The sequence below is a fragment of the Pelobates fuscus genome, chromosome 1 (genome assembly GCF_036172605.1).
Source record: "Pelobates fuscus isolate aPelFus1 chromosome 1, aPelFus1.pri, whole genome shotgun sequence".
Taxonomy (NCBI): Eukaryota; Metazoa; Chordata; class Amphibia; order Anura; family Pelobatidae; genus Pelobates; species Pelobates fuscus.
The window spans coordinates 57088349-57114009 of record NC_086317.1 but is presented as its reverse complement, the minus strand read 5'-3'; the positions used below and the strand labels follow the sequence as shown (position 1 = coordinate 57114009).

General features: G+C 39.7%; 1 protein-coding gene across 1 annotated transcript; it reads right to left on the bottom strand.

The window, feature by feature from the left end:
* Positions 1-1360: 1360 nt before the first annotated feature.
* Positions 1361-21928, bottom strand: CHMP2B (charged multivesicular body protein 2B). The gene is made up of 6 exons (XM_063448699.1): positions 21703-21928; positions 11174-11265; positions 8785-8979; positions 7985-8087; positions 4012-4118; positions 1361-2652 (listed from the first exon to the last, which is right to left on the bottom strand). Exons 1-6 carry the CDS (start codon positions 21734-21736, stop codon positions 2539-2541), a joined length of 645 nt encoding a protein of 214 aa, XP_063304769.1. The 5' UTR covers positions 21737-21928; the 3' UTR covers positions 1361-2538.
* Between the last annotated feature and the right edge of the window lie 3733 nt (positions 21929-25661).

Genomic DNA, 25661 nt, shown 5'->3' with positions numbered 1-25661 from the left:
GTTGTCTGCAAGCGTGTGTGTCAGGCGTACAGCGTCTACTCTGCCAACTTCTGCCAGTGCACAGTGACACTCATATCTGTTGTCACAGTAGCTTGCATGCATAGTACCACTAATCGAAAAAAAAATGACAGGCAGAGGCAGGCCACCCCACAGGGGCAGTCGTGGTCGTGGTGCTGTGATTCCCTTTGGCCCTAGAATAATGCCCAGTGTTCAGAGGCCACGTACCCTGAACTCGAAAAGTTCTGAGGACATAGTTGACTGGCTAACACAGGACACCCAATCTTCTACAGCTTCCGCTCTGAACCTTGACGCACCATCCTCCTCCAGCTTAGCTTCGGGCACCTCTCAAATTACCACTCGCCCGCCTGCCGCCACCACCACCACTAGCACCACAGCCGCTTCACTTGATCTGTCAGAGGAGTTATTTACACATCAGTTGGAATAAATGAGTGATGCACAACCATTATTGCCAGAGGATATAGATAACAAGGATATGTCTCAGTCAGGCAGCATTACACACATGGACGTACGGTGTGATGATGATGATGTTGTCATCAGTGAGGACAAGGAACGGGACATGGCTAGCTTGGTATCTAACCTTGTGCAAATGGGGAGTTTGCGGTTGTGCAAATGGACAGTTTGCGGTTGTTTGTTTGTGGGAGGTTTGGTCTGTGAAGCGGGCGTAACCCTTACACTACCTGATCGATACAACATCATGCCTGATGTTTTAAAGCACGTTATTCCAAACAATTTAGGAATGTTAGGTGATTTATGCCCTTTATGGATTAAAACCAGACTCTGCATCAACTATGTAATTTTCCATGGGTGCTTTGCCATGGATCCCCCTCCGGCATGCCACAGTCCAGGTGTTAATCCCCCTTGAAACAACTTTTCCATCACTATTGTGGCCAGAAAGAGTCCCTGTGGGTTTTAAAATTTGCCTGCCTATTGAAGTCTATGGCGGTTCGCCCGTTCGCGAACATTTGCGGAAATTCGCGTTCGCGAATGGAAAATTTTATGTTCGCAACATCACTAGTTATATGTGTATATCTACTTCGTTAGAAATGCAGAGATTTTGAACTATTTTTTTTCTGTTTAGTTAGCCCTGCAATGGAAATGTTGGTATATCTACTAAACAGTAATGTTTTACATTGCAGGGCTAAAATAATAGAGATACTGCACCCAGGCCACTTCATTAATAGTCTCTGTAATATTAATACTGTAGGGCACACAACTCTGAATAGTAGAAACATACTATTTTCTATACGGCAAGTTTGGACAACGATTAGATTTTCAAATGGTTTGTTTCCTGCTGCATGTTTAATTTAGAGGGGAAAAATATATATTAAAAACACAATAAGATGGTAAGGATAAGGCTTTAATTTACAAAAGGCACAAAAATGGATGTTAACAGCATATGAAAGAAGTCAAACCAGAATTCCCAGCTCACCAAGCTTCCCAGAAATTGTTTGATCATGTAAGAATTGTATTAAAAACAAGAACAAAAATACCAAAAACTAGTTCAAACAGGAGGGTATTTTTTTTTTTTTTTAACATGTTTCCATAAGATGTAAAGTTTTAGCAATGCACTCTATTCCACAAAAGATCTTTAAAGTTGCACTACAACTCCGTGTTGTCAAATCTTCTGTATTCTGTGATAGTCCTTCCTTGAAATCTGCTTACTCAATGACAGAGAAAATCCCCCTTCTGTGGTTTCAAAAGAAAAACATACTTTCTTTCTTATAGGCAATCATTTACAACAATTAGAGTAAAATAACCATGTAATAAACAAACAATAACATGGATTAGATAAGTTAAGTGTTGTCCCTACAAAAGGTTTCTCCCCTTCTTGATTTAGCACTAAAGCTGGCAAACATTGTTCAAAAAAATGTTAGACGCTCTGTACCAAGGAAGCAGAGTGTTTGTACACCGGCAAAATATTGGAGGTTATAAATTGAAGGGTATAAACAATCCCTGTGCTAGTCTAAGGAGTTTATTTCTCCAATTGTAAACAAGGCCCCATAATGCAATAATGCAAGATATTTTACTTAGACAACTAATAATGTTACCCCCTACAAGAGTTCACTGAATGTACAAACAAAATTTTTGGGAACTTTGTTACATGCAATGGGGAATCTAGAATACCATGCAATAATATTAGATGAATTTGTTACAATGCAACGTCCAAGTATTTTCGGATTTGTAGGTTATCCCAACAAAGAAAGACCTCTAAAATTTAATAGGAATATTTTACAAAATTGTACATCAAGTACAGCCTGCTGAGGCGTTCTTCAGAAGTATATGGAAATGTATATACAGTTATGAATTATTATATATACACAATTACTTTTGTACAGGTCAACAAAAGAGTCCGTTAATGAGAAAAACAAAATGTAGTTTCGATCAATCCTCATCAAAAAATAGACCATAATTCTTCAGAGGGGAGGGCGGGGGGAGGGTTGTGTTGTTTCATTGATGGTTAAATAACAGTTCACACAGTTTTGCGTTAGAACACGTGAAGGCTTTTCATTGTAAGATTTAATCTACTCCCAACGCTTTTAGTTGGCGCTCAATTTCATCATCGGAAATGGTGGAGGATTTAGCTGAAGATGCAGATGGTAATCCTTTGGCTGCCGATGGTGCTTTTGCCATCTATAAGAAAGAGGGGGGGTAAAAAGTTTTTAAAACTAGAAGACCTACATACAATAAGGCATAATTAAACTGTTGATCCATTGGCACTAAAATATTAATGATAATACTAGATTTTTCAGTATTTTATATACAATGTCTCTAGGTCACAAAAAGACAGCATATGTCCTGGCACCAGTGGCAGGCAAACCTATGTTACTACACTGGATCCAAGAGGATTCCCCAACCATTCCTGTTTTCCAAACTCTAGCATGCTTTCTGTATAGATTGGTTGGTAATTCCTTTAACATACTATTGCAACAAAAAAATCAAAACATACATTTCAACATACCAACTGGAATTTACATAAACTTTAGGTAATGCTCCCACCCCCATACAGCATGGCCTCTTAACCCCTTTGACCGTCATGGCCATCCAAGATGTTTGATATGTCCTTTTGCAATGTGATGTCAAAACTCATATCTTTAGGCTTTCTTTTTGGTGTTACGAACTCGGACATATATTATTTTGCTTTTAATTCTTATTCTATTTTACCTAATTGTCAATCACTTAATAAAACTGCTTAAAATTAAGTCAATATGCTGAAGTCTTAAGACATGTTGACTCCTTTTATGAAAATATGCTATCTCCCTAAATTATGAAGGTAAATACTGTTAAAATGTAAAAAGTTGTTTTTGTATGTTTTTTACTTTAATACTACCTGTGGGTCATCCCCCATCATCAGTGAGAGTAACGGCGGTCATGTTTTTGGAGCTAATTCACCAGCCCTTCATCCTTGTCTTTTGGGGCTCCTGGATCATGTCATTTTTCCTTATTATTTTACTGTTAAAGTGTACATTTTTCACATGGCTTTATTGTGCATTGTTATGAACATGGTTTCACTTTGGCAAGTACTGTGAGTCCTAGTAACTTTTTAGTAAGCATAAATCTTACTCCTGAACTCAGGACAGTCTGGCAAGCACAACATTTTTAAAAAAAAGAATAATAAGATGTGTGCGTGTGATAATTCCATCAGAAAGGTCTAGCTAAGTACAGAGCCTCAATTTAACCCTTTCAGGGTCAAAAACATGTCCGGTCACTTATGTTAATATGTGTTTTACCAATAATGGTTTGAACGTCAAGTTTTAATAACATCACACAAAATGTCTATATATTGATATTCTAGTTTTTAGAACTCACAAATATTAAACCCATCTAGTTGAAAGGCATGTTAACTCTTATGTACTTTCTTTCTCTGTTAGTCATACATAATGAAATAGTGAGATTTAATTTGCACAGTTTAAACTATATAAAACAGGTAGAAATAACAAAAAAAAGTCACTGCAAAGATTAAAAATAAATATTATGAGGAAAAAGTAGTACCTTTCCCGAAATTTCAATTCCAATTTCATCCAACACCTGGTTGACAATATCTTGGCTTTCTTCTTCATCTTCAGACGCATCAAAAATATCATCCAATGTGTCGTTTACTAGTAAAAGGACACAAATCAGTTCAGTGAGATTTTCGTACTGCACACACAAATACATACAGGCATTTAAGAGAGAGATAGAATAGATCCACAATAATCCAAAATATTAATGTATTCTTTATCAAGAAGTGTGTGGATGATGCCTACTTGTCTTAGCAGGATTTCCAAGGTAAATGCATCGTCTACATTGCTGCTTAGTAGCATCTCTAATGTCAGTCACTCAGACGGCCAGTAGAGGTGCTTCCTGTGTCAGTGTTTCACACTCTGCATAGAGATTCTGCATGTTCCCCATAGAGATGAATCTCTAGGAGATGCTGATTGGTGCAGTATGACGTTTTGCTGTGCATATGCAATAGTCTATCAATGCTCTCCTATTGGGAAAGTACTGGAGTTGCACAGATCAAGATTGCTGATCTCAGCCATGGATGTGGAGCCTGGCGGGCCAGCTACAGCGAGATCGGCGCGGAATGTGACAATAAGTGAGTAAAATTAACTTTTTACTGAGATTGGAAGGGGGGGGGGGGAGGGCGGTCACCTAAAGCCACTTCAGGACTAACATGTTTGTAATCCTGACACTATACTGTTCCTTTAAGCAGTATTCCACTTTAATTTTTGGATACAAGTCCTACTGATGGAAGTAGTATCATTTTTAAAGTGCTTGTATTCTACAGCATGATTCCTTTATTTAGGGTTATGCATGTACAGCACTCCAATTACTGTCAGCTAGTTTTTCCCTCATGAGAGGTTAGCGAAAGGTTTTAAAAGCCTCCTCATTTTAAATACCAGCAAATTATCAAATGGTAATGAAAACTTTAGATAGGATTACAGAAAACCCATGGGATGAGTTTTAATATTCATTATGCAACATTCCTCATGACCCAAATACATTTATTTTTTCTTTACACTGAGCATGTCTAATTCCCTTTCAAACTTAATGCTACTCTAATATAACACTTAACTTGGTAAGTGCTACTCTTTATAAAAACACATTTAATGTCTTTGAATTGCAGGTGTTTTTTTTAGTAGGACTTTCCTAAATTTAAAATTGATTGCAAATCTGAGAGGTAGCTTCTCAGATATTTGTAAGACTACATTTTCTCCTCAAAGGCAGTGGATCCTTAGATGCATCTAGTAAGTATTTGATTTTACAAATCATCTGATGTCTGTTCTGTTATACAATGCATTGTTTTAGTGTTGTGTATATCCATTTTAGATGTTCATATTATTAAGGCAAAGGAAAGGTTTGTTTACTGTAAGAACAATCAGGATGTGGAATTCTCTGCCTGAAGAAGTGGTTTTATCAGAGTCCATACAGATGTTCAAACAGCTACTAGATGCATACTTGCAAAAACAGAATATTCAAGGATATAATCTTTCAATGTAGGGTAATAACTGCTTGATCCAAGGATAAATCTGACTGCCATTCTGGGGTCAAGAAGGAATTTTTTTCCTAGCTTGTTGCAAAATTGGAAGTGCTTCAAACTGGGTTTTTTTGCCTTCTTTTGGATCAACAGCAAAAAACATATGTGAGGAAGGCTGAACTTGATGGACACAAGTCTCTTTTCAGCTATGTAACTATGTAACAGTCTACATACACTCTACCCAAATACATCCCTGTATTTACACAAACACACACTATACATATTCATGGCTATATCCATACACATTGACATGACACACAAAAAATATGCTCACAAATAGACTGGATATTAATTTTAGGTCTGGCTACTAAATACTTTAGGTTTTGTGAGCAGGGAGGGCAGTTTATATTTAAAGGGACACTATAGTCACCAGAACAACTACAGCTTATTGAATTTGTTTTGGTGAGTAGAATCACTACCATCAGGCTTTTTGCTGTAAACACTTTTCAGAGAAAATGCAGTGTTTACATTACAGCCTAGTGATAACTCCACTGGCCACTCCCTCAGATAGCTGTTAGAGATCCTTCCTGGGTCATGGCTGCCTAAAATGCATTCGAACATTCAGTGTCTCCTCCCTCTGCATGCAGACACTGAACTTTCCTCATAGATTCATTCATTCATTCAATTCATCTCTATGAGGAGATGCTGATTGGCCAGGGCTGTGTTTGAATCATGCTTGCTCTGCCCCGATCTGCCTCCTTGTCAGTCTCAGCCAATCCTATGGAGAAGCATTGTGATTGGATAAGGCCACCACTTCTGATGTCAGCAGACAGCTTGCTATTCTGAGGCAAACAGCATGCAGAGTTACAGCTTCTGGCTTGAATACAGTAAGTTTTTGCTATATTTATGGAGGCATGAGGGGCCCAGGGGGGCTAGATAGTGGTGTTAACACTATAGGGTCAGGAATACATGTTTGTGTTCCTGACCCTATAGTGATCCTTTAACTCTAAACATACCTCAACATGTATAATACACCCGACCAAAAATGCCAAACCTGAAAGCACCAGCAATCCTACGAATGTGAGCAGAGCTCTGGCACGGGAACTAAACAGCAACCCTTTTGCCATGTCTTATATAAAAGCACATTATGCAGGCTGAATTTTGACAATAAGTGCCCAAAAATAAGTTTACGTTAATCTGTTAATTTCATGTTATCTACTTGGAAAATATGTGAGGTACGAACTGCCAAGACTTGCAATGTTCTACAAACTACTGGCGAATACTGTTTTTTACTGCCGTTCATCACACAGGCGACTATTGCTTACATTAATTTTTGTTTTATTTTATTCTCTCTACTTCAGAGGGGGGGTCTCCATGCCTTACCTTGATCTTAGGCAAACCAACACTGCCACATGGATAACTAAAATCCAGCCCAGCTTACCTAATGTCTACGATACCGCAAAAAGTAGGCATACCACAGAGAGAGCAGACGCAGTACACTCCGGACCCCAGTGGCTACTCACGCATGGTCTGACATAGCTTGACATAGCATCTTACTTTACTACACAGCATCTTACCTACTACATTGAACACAATACGATGGTTACTAGTTGTTAAGTTTTTAATAGTTTATGTTATTACTAGCCCCCCGGGGAACACTACACGCGAGCACAATACTCGCATATGTATACTCCCGTAGGTCAGCATACCCGCACAAGGAACACAATCCCACACGTTCCCTACTAGCCTATAGGCACGACGCTTTCCAGGAAAACTATAGATGCCTTCCACACGCGCACCATCATCATGTTGTTGGGCAGGGCGACCCGACTGGGGCAGAGCAGGTACACTGTCATTACATGCCCACCACAATGCAAAGAATTCTAAAATCTATTATTTTTATGCATATCAGATACCGGTCAGTTTATACGCAATGTCCTGATATATGTATCTTTAGAAAATCATGATAATTAACCTTGTTACTGTTTAGATATCACTGCATCCTATATCTCTAGCTAGCGACTACCAAGCATATGAAAGTCCTACTGTATTTAACGTTGAAAAGTATTAATCATATTTTCTAAAAATGTGCATTGATATACCTGCCATGTTGTAAAAGTCTAATGACAAATGTGAACGAGAGCTGTTGTGGCTCAGTCTACATCGTTGTTAACCATACGCACGCAAAAATAAAGAATTAAAAAACCCTCACTTCAATTGTGCAAATACTTCCGTGCAGCTTCTAAATTATGCATAGATAGTTCTCCTTATAGTTATAGAATATTTCATATATTTCATATATCTTTATCTTTGACGACAAAGAGCATTCTTCTTTTGCCTGAAGCTTAAAAGTGAAATTCAACTATTTTACCTCTAGGAGGAGCCAGTACGTTTTGTTGCACAACAGTGATGAAGCAAACAGATAATACATTTCTTCTCATGCTCAATCAACTACATTTACAAGATATAACAATTGCATTTGTATTGTGAAAGCATGTGACTTACTCATTTCCTCTGTCATTTCCATTTTCATATTTTCCTTCTGGAAATTCTGCATTGTTTGGAGAGTTTTCTGTGGGTCCATTTTTTTGTTCACTGCTTGCATAGTCTATACAATAAAATTTCAGAAGGTGCAACTTTTATCTTATGTATTTAATATAATATATCTTAGATTTTATTTACAACATATACATTTTTTTTGTTCTACTGATGAATATAGTGGTGAAACTGGGGCTAAATCTATGTGTTTGGAGTGAGTGCACCAGACAAACTTGCGCATATGTTTAAATTGGCAGTTAAAAGGGGGTACTATTAGCTTTGCAAAAAAATATAAAGAAACATCTAACCCACCATCAGTTCATGCTTTCAGGACCTATACATTATGTTTTTTTACCTGTTTAAGATGAGCTTTAAGAATAAGCCACGATTAAGGGATTGGCACATAGTATAGCCAATCGTGATGTAGGACATAAATATATTACACAAACCCAGTGTACAAACTGCACTCAAAGAAAAGAATGTAAATTCCCTCATAGCGGGACATGGTTGTCTAACAAGTTTTATATTAAACTGATACTTATTCAAAGGTTTGACGATTGGTTGTTTTACAAAACATGGTATTAACTGACAAATACAAATGAGAAATAATACAATCTATGGACGAGATAACCAACAATTGTCAGATTTTTTTCCTAATCACTGGTCACATGGCAAATTAAAACAAAAAAACTTAACTAACAGAGATCCTCTATATCAGATTCATAAATTATTCTGATAGAAGTCAACTGTTATGGCCCAGTTCTCACCTTTGCTGTTGTGGACATTGCACCTGCCATCTTCATCTGTGAGCTCATGACCTTCGTCTGTGTGGACATCGATGTAACCTTTGAACTAACAGCATACGTTCGAGTTTTCTGTTTCCGAAGTTGCACAAGTTGTTTTGCAAGAACGCGGCACGCATCTTTGTTACCAGTTTTTGCCATCTTTTTAATCTCCATTTCCTAGTAAATCAAAAATACTATTAAATCATACTTTAAAAAAAATAAAAGCTACGTCATTAAACAGTCATTCTAAGCACCAAAACCATTACAGTGTAACACAATGGTACTGGGGCAATCTCAGCAGTGTTAATGATGCAGTTTCCAAGAAAAGCAACTAGACTAGAGGGTATTCCGAGCAAGGTCCTGTAAAGACTGCAGGACTGGTGTACTGCATCTCCCGTCTGAATGCATCCCATAGAGATGCAAGGAATGAATACATCTCTAAGAGGAGATGCTGAATGATGCAACGCTGCCACATCGTCACTGAGAATCTCATATGGGGCAGAGAGGCAGTTACACAGAAACCAGTGCATCGATGGACAACAGGTAAGAAAAAAAAGGCTTTGTGCTCCCCTTTCAGAAATTAAACAATCTAACTATATAGCAAAACACTAATGTTAGAAATACATGTTTGTTTTCCTAACAGAGCGTTCCTTTAACTTTGCCCTTTAGTATGTCTAATGCAATGAGAAAACAAGCTGCCAAAGTGAGTGACTTTTTGTTTGTTTTGTTTTTTAATTTCCATCTTGTTTTCTTTGGCCTTTCATCTATGTCTAACACAGCATAGTCTGTTGTATAACCTTGAAATAAAAATAATTTGATGTAAAAATAAAAAAAGTCCAAACTATTTAATTCCAAATTTAACTGCATTTGATAGGTCGTCTTTAAAGGACCACTCTAGTGCCAGGAAAACATACTCGTTTTCCTGGCACTAGAGTGCCCTGAGGGTGCCCCCACCCGGCTCTGGAAAGGGGAAAAGGGTTAAAACTTACCTTTTTCCAGAGCTCTCCTCCTCCTCTCCGCCTCCGTTCCGCTAGCTGCGCGCACATTCAGCCGGTCTCATAGGAAAGCATTATCAATGCTTTCCTATGGACGCTTGCGTGCTCTCACTGTGATTTTCACAGTGAGAAGCACGCAAGCGCCTCTAGCGGCTGTCAATGAGACAGCCACTAGACGATTAGGGGGAAGGCTTAACCCATTAATAAACATAGCAGTTTCTCTGAAACTGCTATGTTTATAAAAAAATGGGTTAACCCTAGCTGGACCTGGCACCCAGACCACTTCATTAAGCTGAAGTGGTCTGGGTGTCTAGAGTGGTCCTTTAAGTTGAGGACCATTTATAAAAAATAAATACATTATTCACTGGCACATTCTTTTCGCATTACTAAGTCATGCTTAATCACTATAAAAAAATTATTGTTTTTTCACCACTTTCCAGTCTCGACCACTAGCCTTTTAGATATACTTATTGTTTACCTTGATAGCCTCTAGCATGTCTATTTTATTTCTGCCCTTCAATTACTTGTTCTCACAAATGCTTTTTTTTGTAAGACCAATGGCTTATCCTTGCTTTCTCACTTGAAGTCTTTACTGATGGGATAATATGAAACTGGAGCATGTTTTATCTAATAATTTTGTAAAATGCTGCAGTTCTTCTTCTTTAGGTGAGGGCTAAGTTACCTAAAATACAGATTGATGAACTACATGCGGAGAGGAAATAAAGTGAAGAAGCACCAATATATTTAAGAGTTTAATGCAAGATTAAGTACTGCTCTCAATGTAAAAAAGATTAAATGTGGGTGGAAGGGAATACCGCACAAAAGTTAAGGACCAGTAGTAGTAAAAAAATAAATAAAAATTCAGCACAATGTCTCTACACCTCCTGGGATTTGCCAGACTTTGAGTTAACGTTTTATTTCTTTAACATTAGACCTAATGATGTCTAGGATGTCTAAAAAGCCAGGTGATAATCAGTCAGATGATAAACTGTCTTCATGATACAATCCGGCCATCATTCCTATTACAAGTCATGGCTCTAAGGAAGAAAGCATCATCAAAAGGAAGAAAAACATGGGGTTGTAAAAATGTGAACCACTTCACAAATATATCAAGACATCATGGGGATTAGTAATGAGGCTCAGTACAACTCATAGATGCTCTAACACTTAAGTGTGCTATAAATTCAATTACATATCTTTTGTCTACGGCAACAAATGAAGATGGCAAGCGAAAGGGAATAAAGCACTTTAATGTGCTTTGTCCGGAGTTGCTCAGAGTTCTTCCCTTTGTTTAGGTTACTCTTGATTTAACACAATTCTCTGTGAAAGCCAAGGTGTAAATACCTATTACAGCAGACAGTTTCAATGGCTCTTACCAGCTGTTTCTCTTGTTTCTCCAGGGCTGCTCGATCTCGGGTAATAGCCCTCTGTGTGCCTCTTAGCTCCTTATTCTGCTCCTTTATTATATCTGAGGGGATAAGGAAGTGAAATAGCTTAGAAAATAAAACCACTCGCTACACGCAGCACTGTCTACATTACATGCATTTCATGTTTCCTATACCAATGTTCTGCACGTGTTTTAAACTCCAGGAAAAGTAGGAAAACAATGAACTGAGAAGGAAATATTCTTAATTCCACTAAGGGTTAATGCAAGCTGCTAAAATGTGTAATGTCAGATGTATAATCCTTACCGAGAGCTTTAATATCCAGCAACATGATCCGATCAAGCTCAATGCTGACTTGCAAGTATGAATATTTAATAGATAAAATATCCAATATTTCAGAACGAGCGGTTTAAAAATGCAGGTTTTATATGTCTGCACTGTACATCTAATGGAAAAACGGGATGTCTACAAAGCACTAATGTAACCGTCAGTGTTGCAGTATTAGCAAAGTAAATCTACTTTTCATGCATATGCATTTTATTGCCAGAATCCTTGGAAAAGGCATCAGCCAGGCATGGTGTGGAATGAAAAGCACAATGACTGCTTTTAATGAGAAGTAACTTGCTTGGGGATTTAAAGTTAAACGTGTACAGATTCCGAGGTTTCCATTAACTTCTTGATTAAACTTAACGATAAACAGAGCGGTTTATAATTAGGCCTTAAATGTGACACAAGAAGTGGCAAATTTTTGGAATGTGAACAATTCATTCTTCAACCACATGTTTAAAAAAAGTATCATATCAGTAACAATTATATGTGCAATTACTAAAAATTCCCTTTGAGGACATCGGATGCTCATGTGTATATACACATGTATAGTAAAGGGACACTCCACTTGATAAAAATTTTTTTAAATAAACTATTTACGAGATACACAGGATCAATGAAAACAAGCATGCATTTCATTATGTATTTTTGCATTGGGGTCTAAAAACAGCTTTAAAAAGCTGCAGATCGTGTTTGCAGTCTTTTTGCGAACCCTTTCCTTAACAACCAGCACATCCCAATGCAGCACAATTAGAAGTCTTTTCAAGGTAGGTGCTCTAAGCCTAGGGTCAGCAACCTATGGCACTCAAGACCGCCAGCGCCTATCAGTGGGACTTCAGATATCTGCTAGTGCAGCCCGAGCTGTGATTGCAGGTTGAGAGACAATCCTCAATTTACACATTACAGCACTTAGAGGATGTGATATCAGATCACTTTCTCCACTCCTTGTGAAGAGGAGTCTGCACTGGAGTAAAGCAGCCCACAGCAGCTATCCCAGCTCCTGCCTTGACCTGTACCTGACCATCCCAGTCCTCCACTGGACCATCGGGAAGCCACCCACACTGCTAGATATGCACAAGAAGCCTCCCCTTCATACAAATAGCCCACACACAAAGAGTCACAAACATAACACCACTGACAATTCACCTACAGAACCCCACAAGCAGCCTCTCACATTACAGACAGCAATGTTACATGTAGGAACAATAAAGCAGAGTAGAAATTGCAGTCCTTGAGAGATTATCCCCAAGGAGAAAACAGGTCTCCAGAGCGTCTTGAACAGGTTAAACAAGACACTTTTGGTCAGACTTGTTTTCTTAAGCATGCTTTTTTGAATTTTCAAAGCTAAAGGGGCATGATTACATGACATGTCCCACACAATTTAGAAGCCAGTGCCTAAAGCCTGGAAAACATCCATCATTCCATTGATTGCACAAAAAATGTAAAACAATGGTTTGGGAGGTCCTCAAACACAAAAGGGGGATATGTATCAAAGTGTTCTAAAAAAAAATAAAAATAAAAAATTCCAGCAGATCTGGAAGTTTAATGGTACTTGTCTTTTTCCCTATAGAACTTGCCAAATCACAGTAGGCTTTTCAGATCTTATAGTATACATTGGAAGTATCCATTTTTCTTGATATAAGAATAATTTCAATCTTATTAGAAAGTTCTAATAATTATTAATAAATTATTGGTATTTATATAGCGCCAGCTTATTCCACAGCGCTTTACAATAAGACGGGAATTTACCAAATGAGACAATAACAAAATGTAACAGGAACAATAGGTAGTTAAGGACCCTGCTCAAACGAGCTTACAATTTAGAGGAGGTGGGGTATAAACACTCAATAGGAAGGGTATTGAGGGAGACAGCAAATAGTTCTGGTAGCAGAACTGGAGGTGAGAGAGGAGTGTGGCCCTTTTATGCTTACTCTTGGAGGCAATAAGCATTCCTGAAAAGATGGGTTTTGAGCTCACTTCAGTCAGCGGTGAGAAGATTAAAGAGTTTACCGGTATTTAAGTCTTTTGTTTAAAAAAAAATATATATATATATTTTTTTTTACTTTATAAGTTGTTACTGGGCATTATTCATTAGGTCCCACTCTTATAAACCTACAAAATAAACTGTTAACTTGCCTAGAATTCCAATGACACAGTTTCCCTCTCCATGGTCTAATTATTATTATTATTTATATAGCGCCAACAAATTCTGTAGCGCTGTACAATGGGTGGACTAACAGACACATAATTGAGATCAGACCACTGGACATACAGGAACAGAGGGGTTGAGGGCCCTGCTCGATGAGCTTACATGCTAGAGGGAGAGGAGTATAGTGACACAAAGGGTTAAAGTAGCGGAATTAAATAGTTTGTAGAGAAGTGTTTATGGAGTGCTTGGTAGGTCATTTTTGACAGTTGCAGAAAAGGAGTCATGGGGTGGGGGATGAGAAACCTGGTGACAGTTTATTGATACACTTTAATGAAGAAGTGAGTTTTCAAAGATCATAGAGAAGCATTTGATTGGACCGTATCACTAGGTCAAAGCACATACATGTGCAGGAGGATATTGACGATGGGAGGGGATATAAAAAAATTAGAAACAGAATAACTTGCTGGAGGGAAGCGGGAGGGGTGGGTGCACAGAGGTAAGAAGGGGACAATGAAGCTCCCCCTTGCAGAGGCACTGTCTGTAAGGGTAGAAGCAGAGTATTTTGTTGCACAGAATTGTCATTAGACAGCCTGGAACAGAGTTCCGGGGCTGCCTAAATCACATGTGCCAGGGGTGCAACTGGCCCTCGGCACAACACTGCAAATGTCTCTGGATGAATTGCATTTTAAGCTGAACCGCAGCACATACAGATTCTAACCATTTCTGGTTTTAATAAGACTGGTGTCTCTGAATTCTACTATAGCAGAAAACGATTCTAGGATCCACTCTCTATACAAGTTGAATCATGTCAAAGATCTTTGTGTCTAGATGTAACAAGCTGACTACTTTTACAGCAAGAGCAAAAAACATGCAGACCATAAGATCAAATCAGGTAGGCAAAGTCTCTATGTTGATTTCCATTTCTTCATTATCCTTAGGATGTAGAACCATGCATTTGTCAAGCCCATCATTACTAGAGGTTTAGCTTTAAATTACATGTACAGACTATTAACAAAAACACAAGCACTAAAAAAGTTATAAAGCCATAGCAAATCTACCAAGATTGTCAGACAAATGCAATTGTGTTGGTGCCCAGAATGTAAATTAAAAATAAACCAAAACACTACAGCTCACTATAATGGCTATTGTGCCAGGAGTGTCCTGGCACCCCCTCCACCCATCTTGAGGCATAAAACCAGTTTTGAAAGGTTTGAGATCTCACATGAGGTTTGCCAAGCACCACTCCTGCCTCCACTACAATTAGCCGAGAGACGGAAGTTCCTCAGCAGGAACTTTAGTTAGTTTGTTGGCTGAGAACCACCAACTGACGCTCTCAACCAATAAGCTTAGGGCATACCTCAAGCTTGGCAGATGGCAGAAGAGGAGGAGAATAGAGCCTGGCGGTAAGTAGTCACACCATCAAAAGTGTAGTGATATCTAGGGTGCCTGGACTGTTCCTTTCAGTTGCCAAGGTAATTTCCCCACACTGTTAACAGCCTATCAGGGGTATGCTGGGTGCCAGTCACTTCACGTGGAGAACTGGAGGCTCCAGCTAGGAGTTCCTTTAGCCCTTTTGATCCATCCAGATCAAGCACTTTGGCTAAGAGAATCAGCTGATTGTTCTCCTTCAATAACCTAGCCCGACACAAATAGGGATAGCTTAATGCAGAGAGCATCCAGATAGCATAGAGATGCTGATTGGTGGATGGGAGACCCCAAGTAAGTTGTCAAATCGTTAGCAAATGGTGTGACTATTTAATAACGATTACTTACAAGGGGGAGGGGAACCACTTTTAAGATACAAGGGTAATAAGAAAAGTTGAAAGGAAAAAAAACATCAAAACACTTCTACTGGCATAATAGTAAAATGCACATTTTACTACAGGTCATTTCAAATCTCATTCACTCAAAACCTATTATTTTTATCTACAGATCTTTATTGACTTCTATCCAGCTATACCTTAGCACCAGCCATTTCATTACCTCATTCCCACAACCAGCCTGACACTCCATCTGTAGCTCAACCAACTCTGCATGCCCCACTGGCAGCAGAAACTAACACGTAAAACAACACCCAGTGACGACGTGTAGTTCATCAGCTGGGCATCAGTTCCAGTCAGTTAACTGCTGTCAAAACTAATGGCAGCAGCATTACAACCAACTGTTTTCTCACCACTCCATTCACAACTTTGTATAAATGCTATTGCAGCCGCAATTGTGTCCACATCATAGTATGCTGTGACGGAGAGGGCAGGGGGGAAGTGGAGAAATGTAAGGTATTGTAGCGGAGCTCTGCTACCACAACTAGTTATCTCCTCTGTTCCTTCCTCGAAGCTGAAAGAAGCATTGTAACAATCAAATACCTTTCCCACAGAAACTAGACAACACATAGTTCTGGGAGTCAACTGAGCTTTATTTGGCCACACACGGCTTTTATGCACAGCCCCTAGCATGGGGTCTACATTGTAACATTACACAGGTTTCTTGCCACGAGTCTGTGTCTGAGAGATAATTGAGCCCAATATAAGATAACTCAATTATCTCTGTTACAGGAACTAACATAAAAATACCTTGAAAATGCATAAAAAATAAATAAATACCGTAATCCCACAAAAGTCATATCCCCGAACAGCTTGAGTCTGAGCGCACAGATCCCTTTGGTGGATTGGGAGCGCCATTCGAATGAAGTTCTGACCGGTCGGCCACGAGGTGATGTCCCAAAATAGTTCCACAGAAAACAAGGCAACGACCAGTCATCTTTTGAGGGTTCCCATATGAACACCGACGAATGGCTGATAGGGAGTGAATGCTCCCCCTGTTCGGTAGTTCCTGTATCCCAAACACTATTCTCCTAACTGTTCAGGCAGTTGGACGGGGGTGTACGGACAGCTGAACAAAAGGAATAAAAGCTTATTTAACAAATCCATTCTGCTACAGGTATGTACCTGCTAACATGGTGCTAGCTGCTCAATACTTGGATGTGAAGGAAAAAGATAAAGTAAATTACTAGGCATCATGTTGAACTAGCATTTATCAACTACTGCCTTAAAATGATACCCATATTAAGAGGGGCCCGCTGTAGTGGTTCTGATGCCAAGTGTGACCTGGTGCCACCACTCCCAGTGTAAGCAAGTCATTTAAAAATGGTTTGTCAACTTACTTGGGGTTTGCCAGGCATGTGCTCTGGTGCCAGAAGCCCTTGCAAAGTGTTTCCATTAGCTCCACAAGCTTATTACTGAGTGTCAACTGACTGAGCTTAGATCGATGCAGGAGCTTTCAGGGCAGAGGAGAGGGTTGAGGATAGGCTGTAGGCCCCTAGTAAGTGGTCTAAAAGTTCTTAAATGGTTTGACACCATGGTACTCCTAGCACCATTACCAATACCGTTAGCTGGAGTAGTTCTGATGCTTGGAGTGTTTCTTAAATAATGTGTGTTCCTGCTTAGGTTTAAGCACAACATGACTTTCTTCTCCACGTGACAACAATCCAGGTTTATAAAATCCTGTGCAAACTCAGAAGATGAAGTCAAATTTGTAAAGACCTGCTATAGCTTTCTTTTTGAGATTTAATGATCACAACATAAGGAACAAAACATAGTGTTACATTCCATCTGCAGTTATTTAATAGGCTGTATTTGGCCAAACCACAATATCACAGATTTAAAGATGCATTTATCCCATTGCTGATACTGAACTGAAATACAAGCTGCTGCAGACTGCAACACAATTAGCCCCCTCTTAAATGTTCCAGTGTGTCTGCTTCGTAGCCTTCCTATGAGATAGATGCTGCAGTTTTAACATGGCATATGAACTTTAAATGTATGCACATCTCCCCAAAGAAGAAGCTTGATTGAGCAGCATAACAAAACATTAGAATGAACATGTACATTTTAAGTGAATATTTCATGTAAGTTGGTAAATCATTGTAGCTCAAGCTTTACACTATAGCACAATCACCTTTAACAAAGACAATTTAACTAAAATGTTAAAATAGTATTGTGTTCTTCCTAAACTGGACTTACTACAATATCCAATGTAGTAAGTGCTACCTGGACTAGATGTCATCGGGCTTAAAAAGCTATGGAATAATTTAGGGTGTTTTATGAGTGTCAGACAAGCAGTATGTTTTCGTTTAAATGTGATCATGTCACTTTTCTATGACTACAGGTTTATGAAGTAGCATTCCAATAATAATATTTACTGTTAATCAAAAAACTGACAATATTGGAAAAGGCTATCCAATACTTTTTACCAGATGTGTAATTTAAAGACTACATAAGAAATCATACAGTATATTGTACTTTACATTTTATTTAACATAATTAGACAGTGCTTTTATTTCCTTATTTAACCATGTGCACAATAATACGCATAATACAATGTGTGTGTCATTCACTGAATGAGTCAGTATTTGGGATCAACCTCTTTTTCGATCACCTGACCAGTGCCTCACGTAACTGATGTCATTGCGTCTCTTCCGGTATTCAAGTTTCTAAAAATAGAACTTTAAAACTAGTATAGGTGAGAGGCAAGGAGTGTCTGGTACCTGAAACTTAAAGGGGCAATTACACATTTGTTTTACATATTTAGTGTGTAAACAGCTAGATAGCCGGAAGTAATTATTGCTTTATTATCTAAGACTAAGCTACCTTTTTATTATACTGCACAATAATAGTACATTCATATAAGTATATGAAAAATCTCAGCAATGCCAAGAACCAGCCGTCTGAGTTTAAAAAAAAAAAAAAAAAAAAGGCATACATAGAGAAAGAAGAGCATTGTCTACTCTGTAAAATTAGTATTTCTGAAAACACACACTTTATTATTGGATTATATTTCCAAAAAAAGCAGCATGTATCGTGCAAGCTTCATCAATGAATCCACTGTATTTATAAATACGACCTCTGCTGGGAGACTATTCTATGCAACAGGGACTCTTTTGGAGAAAACATTGTCTAGTGTTAACCTTAGAAGTCTCATTGAAAAGCAAAGTCAGGCTGTAGAAAAAGCAGCATTACTCTCATGCATTAACTTTTTGGCACAATATAATTATTGTAAGGTTTTTATAAAAAATAAGATACCCCAAGTATAGTGTATATAACTAGATAAGCAGTGCTTACTAAAGGGAGATATAACTAGAGATATGAACACAGTGGATGAATTTCATGCATCCATTACCCAAGAACTAATAACAGCTAGATATAAAACATTGTCCTTCAATAAAGTACAAAATCTAAAGCAAGACAATAGTGTTAAAATCAGAATAAGAAACCGTGACCTATTTTTAGACACAAAGAAGGCAACAAAGCACAAAATCACACGGATAACCGACAAGAATCAGATGAGCATAGCAGACATAAAGAAAGCTCCTAGACATAAACAGGTTGGCAAGAGTGGGGAGCCAGACAAGCACATAGTGCAGAGAGGATGAATTCACAATGACAGCCTTGGAGTCTAAGCAGAAAGGAGGGTGACTTGCTGCACATTCAGTATATATACAATCTGGCTTAAGCAAGTATGGAGAATCTTGCATTCTCAACATTCTTTCAGTCAAGTCCAAGACTAACAAAACTGGGAGACTAAATAAGTGTATGGGGATTCAGTATATAAGATATTGAGGGTAAATGAACCAGAGAAAGGTGCAAACAGTAGTTTGTACAGACGGACAGATTATAGAAAAGGTGAGGACAGCTTTTTGGAAAGAGGAAACAGCCTATAGAAGAGTTGGGGCACAGTATTTTGCAAAGAGGATGTGCTCTCTATTAAAGAAGGGGGTACAACATTTAGAATAGAGTAGGCAGTCTGTAGAAGAGTTGGAGGAACAGTATTTTGGACAGGGGGCAGTGTACAGAAAAGGTGAGGACATACCATTCTGGATAGAGAGTGTGTCAGCATTTCAGGCTGAGGAAGCTGTGTGCAAAGGAGTTAAAGGCAACTGGGGTGTCTATATAAGAGATGGGGACATAGTGTTTTGAATAGTGAAGGCATTCTACATAAGGGTTGAAGCACATACAGAGAACAGTCTACATAAGAGAGGGGTGGGAGGGGGACAGAGAATAACCTACACAAGGGATGGGGGTTAAACATTTTGGAGCGAGAGAAGAAATATATAAAGGGGTAGGGACACAGTCTATACAAGGAGTGGGGGGCACTGCATTTTGGACAGAGGGGGACAGTATATAGAAGGGTTGGGGGCAAAGTATTTTGCACAGAGGGGGACAGTCTATAAAAGGAGTTGGGGCCCAGTAGTTTGGACAGAGGGGGTCTATAGAAGGAATGGGAGGCACAGTATTTTGGACAGAGGGTAATAGTCTATACAAGAAGTGGGGGCACAGTATTTAGATAGTGGATGACAGTCTATAGAAGAGGTGGGGGCATAGTACTTTAGACAGTGAGGGCACAGTATTTTAGACAGAGGGAGGGCAGTCTATATCATGAGTGGGGAAACAGTATTTTAGACAGAGTGGGGCAGTCTATAGAAGAAGTGGGGGCACAGTATTTTAGAGAGAGGGGGCAGCCTATAGAAGAAGTGGGGGCATGGTACTTTAGACAGTGAGGGCACAGTATTTTAGACAGAGGGGGCAGGCTATATAGGAAGTGGGGGCACAGTATTTTAGAGAGAGGGGGAAGCCTATAGAAGAAGTGGGGGCACAGTATTTTAGAGAGAGGGGGAAGCCTATAGAAGAAGTGGGGGCACAGTATTTTAGAGAGAGGGGCAGTGTATAGAAGAAGTGGGGGCACAGTATTTTAGAGGGGGAAGTGTATATAATGAGTGGGGGCACAGTATTTTAGACAGAGGGGGCAGTGTATAGAAGAAGTGGGGGCACAGTATTTTAGAGAGGGGGCAGTGTATAGAAGAAGTGGGGGCACAGTATTTCAGAGAGAGGGGGCAGTGTTTATAATGAGTGGGGGCACAGTATTTTAGAGAGAGGGGGGCAGTGTATAGAAGAAGTGGGGGCACAGTATTTTAGAGAGGGGTCAGTGTATATAATGAGTGGGGGCACAGTATTTTAGACAGAGGGGGGGCAGTGTATAAAATGAGTGGGAGGAACAGTATTTTAGACAGAGGGGGCAGTCTATATAATGATTGGGGGGGCACAGTATTTTAGACAGAGGGGGGTAGTGTATAGAAGAAGTGGGGGCACTGTATATAATGAGTGGGGGCACAGTATTTTAGAGAGAGGGTGGGCAGTGTATAGAAGAAGTGGGGCACTGTATATAATGAGTGGGGGCACAGTATTTTAGAGAGAGGGTGGGCAGTGTATAGAAGAAGTGGGGGCACAGTATTTTAGAGAGGGGGGCAGTGTATAGAAGAAGTGGGGGCACAGTATTTTAGAGGGGGCAGTGTATAGAAGAAGTGGGGGCACAGTATTTCAGAGAGAGGGGGGGCAGTGTATATAATGGGTGGGGGCACAGTATTTTAGAGAGAGGGGGGGCAGTGTATAGAAGAAGTGGGGGCACAGTATTTTAGACAGAGGGGAGCAGTGTATATAATGAGTGAGGGGCACAGTATTTTAGACAGAGGGGGTAGTGTATATAATGAGTGAGGGGCACAGTATTTTAGACAGAGGGGGGCAGTCTATATAATGAGTGGGGGCACAGTATTTTAGAGAGGGGGCAGTCTATATAATGAGTGAGGGCACAGTATTTTAGACAGAGGGGGGCAGTGTATATAATGAGTGGGGGGCACAGTATTTTAGACAGAGGGGGGCAGTGTATATAATGAGTGGGGGGCACAGTATTTTAGACAGAGGGGGGGCAGTGTATATAATGAGTGGGGGGCACAGTATTTTAGACAGAGGGGGGCAGTGTATATAATGAGTGGGGGGCACAGTATTTTAGACAGAGGGGGGCAGTCTATATAATGAGTGGGGGGCACAGTATTTTAGACAGGAGGGCAGTCTAAATAATGAGTGGGGGGCACAGTAGTTTAGACAGAGGGGGGCAGTCTATATAATGAGTGGGGGGCCCAGTATTTTAGACAGAGGGGGGCAGTCTATATAATGAGTGGGGGGGCACAGTATTTTGAAGGGTGCAGGTGACTCACCGTCCACGGTTTTCTTCTTAAACAAGGAAGCCATGGCTGTGCCCGGTGTGTGTCCGATCCCTGAGTTCCCCTGTCCTGCTCCCCGCGGTTGCTGTGTTGCCCTGTTACCCCCGGTCGGTCGGTGTCTGTCCGCTCCCCGCTCACCCCCTGCCCTCAGCGCTATTTCCTGATTGACTGAGGAACCAGGAACCGGTTCCACGGCTGCGCTCTGTCACGTGACCGGCCCCTGCATCACGCGCTCCCAGTGACGTCCACTCTCCTCTCCCCCCCTCAGTTTCCCAGTGACGCGGCGTTGTGCTCTCAATGCTGCCGCCGCTGGCCGTATTGAGTACTGCAGGAGGGGGACCTGTACTACCACAGTAATAGCCAGTCTGTAGCACTCTAGTCATTCCTTACCAGGCAGAGCATCATAAAGCAGTTTGTTCCTGTTGTTTTATATTGAACAGTGACTAGCAGAAAAACAGTCAATATAGTAAACATTCATCATATAACATTTGTTTTACACTTTTACCAGTTGCGAATTGCGGAGTTAGATTGGAAATTCATATCCACCCTGTATTCTGCATATTAATCAGTGCCAGGAATATACAATAAGGAATCAAATCTTTTAACTATTTGACACTTACCGGAGTCTTTCCAGTTTACTGTGATAAAGCCAAAGGACCATGGGCTTCCTAGGTGTCACTCCTTGGGGCATTGCAGTGGTTATGGTCCTTAGAGTGCCCCTTTAACTTTTCACAATGGGTCCCACAGCCAGTAGTTCCTGTGGTGTGTGTTTGCGAATTACTACAAGGCAGCATAGAAGTGGTATTTACACTTCGAAAGCCGATACTGGAGCCCTCTTAGTTATTGTGGGGGATATTGTTCAGGATTTATGCAGGGTAAATATTTATGGATGTTTCTGCCTCTTAGTATGAGCGCAGTACCCCTTACATTTTCAAGCATAGTCTTTATCCACTGTACATCAAATCTGTGTGTAAAGAGAGAGAGGAGATATGTATTGTCTGCTCACTGAAGTGCAACACCCATTAGTTACTAAGGTGCTTGTCTGTTTATGTCTTGTTCTGTTTTATCACGGGAACCACACCCTGGAAGATATTTTTTCTACTTACCCAAAATACTTTTTTTTCTAATTCTATATTAAATAAGGGGATTCAAATAGTATTACTATTTTCTTATTTTCCTTTTTGGAATCTGGGATTGCTTCCAGTGGGATGAATGGAGTTCATATATGAATATGAGATTGTTTTTGCGATGTCTCGCTTGTTGGAAGCAATAAACTTCTGGCTCCGTGTTCAGAGATTACTATATATCACACAGCACCGACCTGAACTGCATATTCGGAGGATCGGACTTTGGTAAGCATAGTTATATCAAGTGATCCAGCAACCTAATACCAATCTGGAGAAGAAGCTTTAAAGGAACACTATAGGGTCAGGAACACAAACATGTATTCCTGACTGTATACTGTTAAAAACACCATCTAGTGTTTTTACCACCCTTGCTTGCCTAAATATAGCAAAATCTTACCTTTATTGCAGCGTGCTGCTGCTGGCTCTGCCCCTGATATACCTGCTTGGCTGACATCATCAAAAGTGGTAAAATGAGCCAATTACAATGCATTCCCATAGTAAAGTACTGGATTGGCTGAGTTTGTCAAAGAGGCAGATCAAGGGCAGAACCAGCACAAGCCAAACGCAGCCCTGGCCAATCAGCATCTCCTCATAGAGATGAATTGAATCAACACAGTTATATGAGGAACGTTCAATGTCTCCATGCTGAGGGTGGATACTGAATGGCAGTGCTGCACACTGTGAAACACTGCCCCAAGAAGCACCTCTAGTAGCCATCGGAGGAGTGGCCAGTGGAGGTATCTCTAGGCTGTAATGTAACCACGGCACTTTCTCTGAAAAAAACAGTGTTTACTGCAAAAAGTCTGAAGGGAATTGTTATACTCACCAGAACAAATACAATAAACTGATACCTTTAAGTATCAAACGTATGTGGTTTTGGGAGCCTATTTGTCATGTTGCAGTATGCACGTTACTATGTAACATTGTGATAGTTATGGAAACCTATTATGTTTTGCCACAGGTTTCTGTGGATTAGTCAGCAAAAGTAAGTGTAAGTGCCTTTTGCCAAACTGAAACATTGATACTTTATGTATATATATATATATACTGAATACCTGGACACACGTTGTTTCTTTGCAGACAAAAGTCAGTACCAAATTTCATATTTAAAAATTACATAGTATTATCTGTTATCAAATCCAGACCAAATGCTTCATCAATAATATCTCCAGTGATTTCTGGAATGAAATAGTAGTGTGGTCTTGATCATGTACATAGACTTTACTAAATGTATCTAGATATCAGCTTGCACTGATTGTTATATGTGTAACAGACGTTTTAACATCTCTAAAGATCTTACTAAAGTGCTGGGAAGTGTGAGAGTCAGACATAGCCTGTTTATTTTTAACCTCTACCCTTTTTGGCATTTTATTTGATACCAGATACCTTATTACAAGTGCACTTGTTTAATATTTATGTTTTTTTTACTCTCTCAAGCCCAATGGAAGATGGAACAAAAATGTTTATTAGTGCAAACACCCCATGCTTATATTTTTATCCATTTGTTACACAATTGGCTTGCAGTTTGACATAGTAATACAGTTCGGAAAGGGGGTACGACAGATAGGTTTATCTGTAAATTACAATTTGGATTAAACTTGTAAGGTTTATACAGATTAAAACCGAAGGTCAAGCATAGAAATGTATCAAAGCCAACCATGGTTGTTTGTTAGAACACATTTACCGCTGCGAGCCCTGATGGCAGAAATAAATGACATTACCTTTCAGAGAGTGAGGCTTGTCACGGATGAGTAGCAGAACTTGGCAAGGCCATGCTACTTTCATTTGGGTCTCACCCAGTGGTATAAGAAGTATTTCTGTACAATGTCATTGAACTGTTTGCAACCAAAGTACCACTAAGGTGAGCAATACATTTTTCAAAAAAGCAGTCAACTGAGCAAAGAAATATTTTTTCCTGATCTCATGTGCGGGTATAGTAGCCAGCCATCTGGGCAACTTTATTTATTTTGACAAAATAGCTTTTTTTGGTCAGTTTAATGCCTAGGCTGAAATATATCACACTTTGAAACCATATGTTTTGTTTAACAATCTTAAACAATTTAAAGGAACACTACAGTGTCAAGAATACAAACATTCCTAACACTATCATTTTAAGATCACTATTTAGGCTCCCATCCCTCCTCTCTTACCTTTAAAAGATACGTTTGCTTGCCCTTTTCCAGCGCTGACTCTTGCTCCCGCTCCCACTCCACCTCCTTGGCTGAGATCATCAAATTTGATAGTAAAGCATTGGGAGGCAATTGCGCATGCACGGCAAAACACAGCACTGCTCCAATTAGCATCTCCTCATTGTGATGCATTGAATTAGTGTATGTCTATGGGGAGTTTTCAGTGTCTCCATGCAGATTGTGGAGATGCTGAACGTAGGTGCTGCACATAGTGCAGCAATGAAACAGGAAACATCTCTAGTGGCTGTCTGAGTGACTGCTGCTAGAGGTGTTGTTATAGGCAGCAATGTAAAAGCTGCATTCACATTGAAATTCCTGCAGGGACATGTTATAGACACCAGAACAACTACATTAAGCTGTAGTTGTTCTGGTTAGTGTAGTGTCCCTTTAAACATAGTAGAACATTCTCGGATTTTGGAGTGCAACACTGATATAAAGCCAGTTCTATATACAACTCTAAAATAATGTTTACATAACAGTCAATGCTAGATTTCTAGCATCCTTTTTTATTTTTTTCAAGATAAAGTTGAAAGATGTATGACCTTAGGGCTGCTGCATGATCATGTTGAAGTGAGGGCTGGTGCAAGGATTTTTTTTTGCTGCAGAGGTGCCTGTGTGTCTTTCTTGCTCCCTATCA